A 9014-nucleotide genomic window follows, 5' to 3' on the forward strand; every position below is an offset into this window, starting at 1 on the left:
ATTTTGGATAATTATGTTATGTACCATTTGGATAATTATGTTTTATTAAAGTTTAAAAATTATATTGTGTTGTTAATTTTAATGTTATAATTTGCTTTGTTGGTTTGCATATGGTCATCCTGCCAAAAAAATTGACTGAATCAGCTCTAAAACAGAGGCTCAGCCAAAATAGATGGTTTCTGCCTCTGTACTGATGCATTCCGGATTATATAATCTGGACATGTTTAGTACATTCCGGATTATATAATCCGGAACCATCATTCACCACCCCCTTTTGTTGACTTTCAACGGGGTGATTTACACATTTCAGATTATATAATCCGGAATCTATCTAACTTATTTGGATTATATAATCCGGAACAATATTTCATTACTGGCATCATCATCCATCAGGGTGGATGAAGTGCCAAAATAGTCGTATAAATCCGGATTTAATATTCCGGAATAGCTTCGGATTATATAATCCGGGCTAGGGGTATTTTGGGAAAAAAATAGGGCGCGCGAGGAAAGACATAGGGTGGAAAAAGTAATAGGGTTTAGGATGTTAAATGAACATCCGGTAGTTAAGTATCTGATGCTCCGGATGTTAAATACCAGATGTGTTATTACGGGAAATTTTGTAACTTTAGAGTGCCTAAATAGATATGGGGCCTAAAATGAAATTTTCTTATTTTTTTTTTATAGGAAAAATCTTCTTATAGGAAAAATAGATGTAACCAACATCAACCCAGCCCATGAAACCCGAGGTTCCTTCCTCCCCACTTCCTAGCCTTAATACGCGTGAAACTTAATGGGCACAATAAATCACCTCGTGGAGGAAATAAATCACCTCGTGGAGGAAAAAACGAAAACAAACTTCCAAACCGTAATTAGCGTGTTGTAAAACTTAATGGGCACAATAGGAAAATTCTAGATATCAAGAATGAATTTTCTTGATAGATTCAAGAATGACATGCATGGCAGAATAATCACCCTTAGATTTCAATCTTATTTATTAAAGTTTCATAACAAAAAAATACATAACACCCACCACCCCATGATTTCCGGCCAGGCTGAGATTTTATTGGCTAACATTAATTTCGGGACAATTTCTTGATAAAATCTTTCTTGATATATAGCATTGCTCGTGCACAATATATATTCATCTAGTGTTGCAAAATTTGTCAAAAAAAAAAAAATCTAGTGTTGCAAAACTTTCTTACCCCCTATCGTCTATCTGGAAAAAGAAACTACGCGATGGAGGATGAAGTTCGCAACATCTTCAACAAGTTCGATAAGATAAGAACGGTGACGGAAGGATCTCTGTCTCAGAGTTGGAAGAAACGCTTTCAACTCTTGGATCCAGAACGACTTCAGATGAAGAGAAAAGGATGATGGAACATATTGATCAGAATGGCGATGGTTACATAGATCTCAAAGAATTTGCTGATTTCCACTGCAATGATGATGCTGCTGCCGGTAAAGATGTGGAGCTTCGCGACGCTTTCGAACTTTACGACCTCGACAAAGACGGTTTTATCTCTCCCAAAGAACTACACATAGTTCTTAATAAACTTGGGGAGAAGTGCTCCCTTAGTGACTGCCAGAGAATGATAAGCAATGTCAATGCGGACGGTGATGGAAAAGTTAACTTTGAGGAGTTCAAGAAGATGATGTCTCGCTGATATTTGTTAGGGTTTAGTGATTGAGAACTAAGAATATATAGTTAGTTTAGAGAATATCTACTTTTTTTTTTTTGTATCTTTTCTCTTCAAACATTCTATGTTCTCTTTTGGTGCTTTGTTATTCATATCTGTTCTCTTCTGGTGTTTAGTTATTGATATATTTTGCCATTTTAAAAAAAGGTTTTATCTTAATTGTTGATCGTTCCAACCCTCTTGAGAAAAAATTATGTCATGGCCTTTCAAAGTGCATTAAATTAAGAAAAAGAAAATTCAATCTATATTAATGAAATAAATGTTATATCTCCATATTCTTTCTTTCACATTGCAAAATATTCAAGACAATCCTACTCTAATCAACTACAATAACGAATACATTGATCAGATATAAATTTTGTGTTTCTTTGTAGATAGATATGTTTCGATTAGGCCGTGGGTTGGTGTCCGGTTACAGTTCTTTGAGTGTAGCTGTTGTGGTGTTTCCTCTCTTTGCTGCTGTTCTGTTTCGATTTGCTGCTGGTGTCCAGTGAATTCAAGGGGGGGCTGTGTTTTCTGGGCTGTAGCTTATGGTGCTTCTGATTTTTTGTTTTTTATTGCATGTTTACTGTTCTTGGGCATCTTGCTTGTCTTCTGCTGATTGCTTTATTATTAGTAATACTTAGCTTAATAATATTTAGCATTAATGAATAACTGTGATCAACCCTACTAAGGACACTTAGTAATACACTTCATCACAAGTTCAAATAGTGTTAGGAGAATCTTCTGTCATTTAAACTCAGCCTAAGTTTAGAACTTTGTTTTTCATATTTCAAATATCCGTTTATTTGTTTTAACGATGACACAGATGGTTTATTGTTTGTTTCAGCAAACTATCACATGGTGTTGATATTATCGTTCACATTTTATCTACCAAAAAAGAGTCTGGAGCAGAAGTTGCGGGATGGGATGGAAATATCTCTTATCACAAATGGGGCTAACCTAATTTTCTTATTTAAAAGTGAAGTAGCTGAAGTTCATACTGAGTTTCTTGAGGCAAAGGGAACAATTCCTAAATGTATGTTGTTATGTTTCAGTTTTCCATATGTTCTACTCTTCACTCAACTTCATGCTTAAAGCTTTTCAATCCGATTCACATAATAATATTTTGTTTCAATATGGGAAATCCAATTTTGAAAGGCATATGAAAAAATTTGCATGAGGGGTAACCTTGGCGCAACTTGTAAAGTTGTTCTCATGTGACTGGAAGGTCACGGGTTCAAGTCCTGGAAAAAAAAAACTGGGTAAGGTTGCGTACAATACACCAAATGGTGGGACCCCTTCCCGGACCCTGCGTATGCAGGAGCTTTGGTGCTCCGGGTTGCCCTTTATATGAAAAAACTTGCATATTATAAACAATATTTTGAATCTCTTTCAAATTTCTGTGCTTCAAACATGTTTTTAGACTCTTGGATTGCACATGGATCTGTATTAGTAGATATATGTTTTCTGAATTGGAGGTACAAGCACCTCAGTAAGGGAAATTGGTGAACTTGTGAACGCAATTTTGCAGCAGTTTCGTTAGTGACATTGTTATTCACTCAGTATCTTTGTTGAAGGGCTAAAAGAAATGAGTGATGCAGATATGAAGGTATTTCGCCTCACTAAAGGGTTCAAACCAAATGTTAACTCTAAAACTTCAAAAGCCTCCACTCAAACATTTAAAAAGTGCGGTATTCACAAGGAAATTCAATCACAAGAAGGAACCCATAGCATGTTCTAAAGCACCATAACCACAGCTTTGAAGAAATTTAACCACAGGAAATACAATCTGGATTAAGTAGAAAGACGATTCTAGCATTAATTACTATGAATGAATTTCTTAAAAGCTAATATGATAACTGAGAAACTGATGGACAGATCGAGGAATTGCTAGAGAGTTTCCAATTCACAAGATGAACTTGGTGAAGATGTTTTGCATTTGTATTACTTGATGAAACCAAAATTGACTCCAAGCTATCAAGTGGCCAAGTCCATAAGATAATGATTTCAAGTTAACAAACTATCAAGCAGTAAAGTTCTGAACATGAAACAAGAGAACATAAAGTTGCTGGTGAACTTCAAGCAGGGCTAGATCTTGTAACAATTTAATTTTAAATATGTTATTTGAACTTTTAAAATGAAGACACAGTTGTTGATAGAATGATTACCAATTAAATGTTTTCTTAGGTGAAATCAATGTGGGTAAAATGAACTTTGTTGAAATTAGATATAGATTGGGAAATGTAGAGAAATATAAATCTATGATGCATTTTTGTATCAAAACTATCTAAAAATCCGAATCAAAGAGGAACATTGGTGTGGAAGGTAAGTTCTATTGGTGCAATGATTTGTTGAAAAGCTGATGAATTTCTTAAAAAGGAATTAGTGAAAGTGTAACATTTGGAGAGGTGAGCTTGAATATGATAATGTTTTTGTGTGTTTCCATGCTTTAAAGTTTGCTCGCTTTAACAGGACTTTGAAATGAAACACAATTTTTTTCCTTCTTTTTTTATAGTCTAACCCATACATATTCATGACAATTTGGTGCCGAAATGATAACAATTCAAAAAGAAAAAAAGAAGAAGAAAAGAACAAGGACAAATTATCAATGCAATGTACCGTTTAAAAAATCACAACCATATGAACTAGTTAACGGTCATTTTGGTCTCTGAAATGCGTCGTTATTGTCCTTGAGTGTATTCAAATTGTAAACATAATGTCAAGCGTATCTTCAATTAGTGATTTTGATCCAAAATGCACTTTCTTGTTAGTAATCATCAAACTTTCAAACCGGCTTCACTTGTTCTTCAATCTCGCTCTCTCAAAGCACAAACAATCGACTCATCCTTTATGTACTTCAACTTCTTTGGATATATCTTTATGTTATATTGGAAGAGATGAGTGGGTTGCTATACACGTTTAGTTTTTTTTTTTTTACGCATTCTTAGCAAGCATTTGAAAATGGAAGTAAGCTTATTGTGTGGTTGGATTGAATCCTCAGTTACAAACTTTAGTTTTTGTAATATCCCGCTTGTCAGTATCGGAATATTACCAGTCAATCATGCCAGAGGACGAAGTTCATGGAAAGTAAGTATAACGGAGAAAGTTTATTAATGGCATAAGTCAGGTACGAGTTAAGTATCAGTGTTGGATAAACGCGTTTAAAACGAAGGGGAATCTCATACGTTCGCGCAAGGGAGTATATAAGTGTTTTTGGGGTCAAAATTATTCATTTCCACTTTTCTTTCTCTCTCTAGGTTTGAGAGAAAGAATTCTCTCCTCTCTCTCTCTAGGAGGCCGCCCCCTTTCCTTCTCCCAATCCACTCAAACTCTTCCAAGATCAACAAGTGGTAATCAAGCATGGATTATGGTAGCTTAGCAAGCAAGAAACACGTGAAGGAAAGGATTAAAGCATGGTTTAGTGGAAAAGATAAGAATCAAGGATGAAGCAAAAGCTAGGGTTTGAGCTTGATGCTTGAAGAATTGCAAGAAACTTATTTAGGTGAGTTCTATAGTTAGTTTTCCACCCTTGGGTTGTGTTATCTCTTGTGAGAATTTATGAATTTGTGTTAATTAGGGGTTTTAGAACCCTAAAGCCCTTTGGCCAATTCTTGTTGATTATGTGTTAGATTGCCATGAAATATGTTTAATAATGTCAATATATGTTTCTGGATGTTCATAGTGCATTGCAGGATCGAATTTGACGAGTTTTGGGTCAAAATTGCAAAATCAGCACCACAGACCCGAAGAAACTCGCTATTAGCGAAATTATTTCGCTAATAGCGAAATGTGCCAGAAGAAACACGCTCCAGGGTCGCTAATAGCGAAACCCTCTGACTTGCCAGCATGCTTTTTTGGCTTGTTGGCTCTTTGTAGGGTCGGTGGTGCATTCCGAAGCTTTTCTTCCATCGTTTTACAACTTTATAACCCCAAAACAACATCTAAGCAATGCATATAACATCAAATGATTCTTGAAATGAAAATCATGGTAATCTTAGCATATATGGCAAGAATGGCATAGAGAGTTTAAGCCGAATTACTCGGGTAGCGATGAACTAAGAAGGGGAATAAAAGTAGAGCCTTGACATAGCTTGTCAAGAACTAGAATAGCTTGTAAAGAAATAGAATGCTACACATGAGTAAGATGCTTGATAAGACACGAGATGATATAGAGTATTCTCTTCGCATAGGAACTAGAATGATCATGCAAGCATGCCTAGACGTTTAGTTTTTTTTTTTTTTACTCACTCTGTGTATAGCAAAAACATTTTCCATTGAATTATGATGTAAGAAATATCTCTTAATTAATAAAGACAATCCAAACTATCATTTTGTTTAAGCGTAATTTTTATATGGTGATTTCTTTTATCATATTAAATATCACATATTAAACCAACGAAGGTTATGGATTCAACTTTCGTTGTCGATGTGAGAGCCTCTTTTTTAAATGATATGTAAACATGTTTTTAATGCTCGTTAAATTTTGAGACATGTTTTGATCCCGGTAAGCCCCTGAGTCCAACTGTTCTAGACTTTTGTTTTCCCAAAAAACAAAAATCACATGTTGGTAATATTCATATCTCCTAGAGAACCCAATAGAGAAAATAATGAATCGTGTCAATGTTTTTTTTGTTGACATCGTGTATTATTTATCATAGCTTTGCTTTGTCAAATTGTAATATCTTGGTAAATAAAACTTTGTAGCATTTTTTTTATCACATAGTGTTTTTTTTATACATGATTCCATAAAGTTACTCCTAAAATGAGAAACTCTTAGAAGGAGAGTTTTGCCGTTTATTAAACCGCTTTTAGTTGGACGTATTCAAATCATTTTTTTACTCAACCGTATGGTTGGTTTAGTTTGCCGTTTTTATTTTATCAACCGAACCAAACCAAACTATAAGAAAAACACTGATTAAATATGTATGTCACCTAGACAATACTTTTAGTGAATGTTAAATTATTAGTCTTTTGTATTTCTTATAAAATATGATTACTTTTTGTTCACGTTTTAAATTTGGTTTATGTAGTTCGGAAATTTTTACTTGAAAATGAAATTGTAATGTTGGATGAAATTTAAAACATTGCTGAAAATATGTTTTTAACTTGATTTCAATGTTGGAAAAAAATTGCATTGTCTCGAAAAAAACCGTACCAACCGATCCAAATCAAACCGCATTAGTTTGGTTTGATTTGGTTCGGATTTTAATTTAAACGACAACCGAATTAACAAACCAACACCACATGTTTTTTTATCTTGCGATTTGGATGACTTTTAACCACAAAACCGAACCAAACCGCACCGCGAACACCCCTAGTTTAATTTATAAATTAACTAGCGAAAAGATGGGCACTCGCGTGCCCGTCTTTCTGCTCTTTTTAACGTTTGAAAATCATGAACGATTTTTTTTTGTAAAATTTTGATTTTGATTAACTAAAAATATAAATTTTTGTTGTTTTCAAGTTATAACAAACCAAACCAACCATGATTATCTATTTTAATGACACCAACAATATAACAAAAAACATATAATCTAAAAAAAAAATTTAGTGACACAACAACAATCTTTATTATAGAAAAACCGTTTAAGGGTGTATAATTGGGATAATGAAAAAGTAAGTATAAATATATTCATTTAGTTTGTTACACTTTTTAAATGATAAAGGAAAAAAAAACCAGACATATTCATATCGTGTTTGTTACATTTTTTTAATACTTAAATTTATTCTTATCTATTTGTTACATGTGTTATTTATATTGAAAAGTGAGAGCATTTTTAGAAACAAAAACTCATCCCAAAAGAGCTGAAAGGAGTTGTTTTCTTTATATATAGTACAGATAAAGAGCATCTAATATCGACGTGGTTCAAAGGTCAACTTATTATTTTTAGTAAACTTTAATCAAATATTAATTAATAAAGATGTTCTACATTTTTTTATTAGGTCTTGCTAACCATTTCCCTCAGGGCAATGGTTAAGGAAGCCAAAAGTAGCATGTTTGCATTAGTTTCAACAACATTTTGACTTTTAAAAAGTTAAATTTATCACTTTTCACCATTTTCCAATACTATATTTCTATTTTTATCTCCTTATCCAATGCCCCAAGGGCAATGGTTAGCATTCTCATTTTTATTATTATAAAATTTATTTTTTTAATGAAAATAAAAAAAGTACATTCTTGAACTATTTTTTAGAGGTGTAACCAAAAAAGAACTATTTTTTAGAGGTCCATATCAGACACATTTATTTTCTTTATAAATTTTTTTTTTAATTTTTTCTCAATCAACGTAGGACAGATTAAAAATTGCTAAAACCATAAGAGATGAATTTACGAACAACTCACAGCATCCAGATTAATATCACACAACGTCAAAATACCTACAAATGTAACAAAGCCTAATATGATGAAATGAAAGTGTCTTAAATATCCTGTCTTAATATTTGTAATGTTGAAGAAGCCAATGTCAGATCAAAGTTAATATGTCAATTTGAACCGAAAGAACACCATAGAAAAACAAAATAACACCTCACTAAGGAGACAACAAAATCACACGAATGAAAAGCATATATATATATATATATATATATATATATAGAGAACACACCCACTAGTTTTTATGTGGGAGTGTTTTAGCAAAGCTACACCTTAGGTGTATTTAACCATTTTTTAGTTATTCACTTGCTAAAATACTCCTTCTAAAAAATAAGTGGGTGTATCCTAGAAAATGCATATAGGATTTGCTAGAACACACTCACTTGTTTTTATTAGAAGGTGTGTTATAGCAACATACACCTTAAGGTGTATTTATTAAATTTTTAGTTATAACTTGCTAAAACACTCCCACATAAATACTAGTGGGTGTGTTCTAGCAAATCCATATATATATATATATATATTAATATATATATATATATATATATATATATATATATATATATATATATATATATATATATATATATATATATATTGGGTTTTGCTAGAAGACACCCTTTAGTTTTTATGAAGGTGTCTTTTAGCAATTCACACCTCAAGGTGTGATTGTCCACTTTTTAGTTATAACTTGCTAAAAGACACCTTCATAAAAGGTGTCTTCTAACAAAAACTTGTATATATATATATATATATATATATATATATATATATATATATCTGTGTGTGTGTGTGTGTGTGTGAAAACCACTTATTTGAATAAAATGGATAAAAAATTTAATGGGGTGATTTAGGATTAAAAATTGGTTTTAAATCACTCCTTATATGAGGAAGATCAATATAGAAAAAAGTTTGTAGCCAGTTCTAGGTTTACACCCTTGTAGAGAAAACAAGGAAAATGC

General features: G+C 32.7%; 1 protein-coding gene across 1 annotated transcript; it reads left to right on the plus strand.

The window, feature by feature from the left end:
- Positions 1 to 1236: 1236 nt before the first annotated feature.
- Positions 1237 to 1784, plus strand: LOC146954400 (putative calcium-binding protein CML18). The gene is given in 2 exon segments (XM_085756177.1): positions 1237 to 1272; positions 1275 to 1784. Coding segments are annotated over 2 exon segments (426 nt in total). The 3' UTR covers positions 1665 to 1784.
- Positions 1785 to 9014: the final 7230 nt, after the last annotated feature.

This window comes from Medicago sativa, chromosome 1, assembly GCF_051527215.1.
Source record: "Medicago sativa cultivar Bolivia chromosome 1, Bolivia_mono, whole genome shotgun sequence".
Taxonomy (NCBI): Eukaryota; Viridiplantae; Streptophyta; class Magnoliopsida; order Fabales; family Fabaceae; genus Medicago; species Medicago sativa.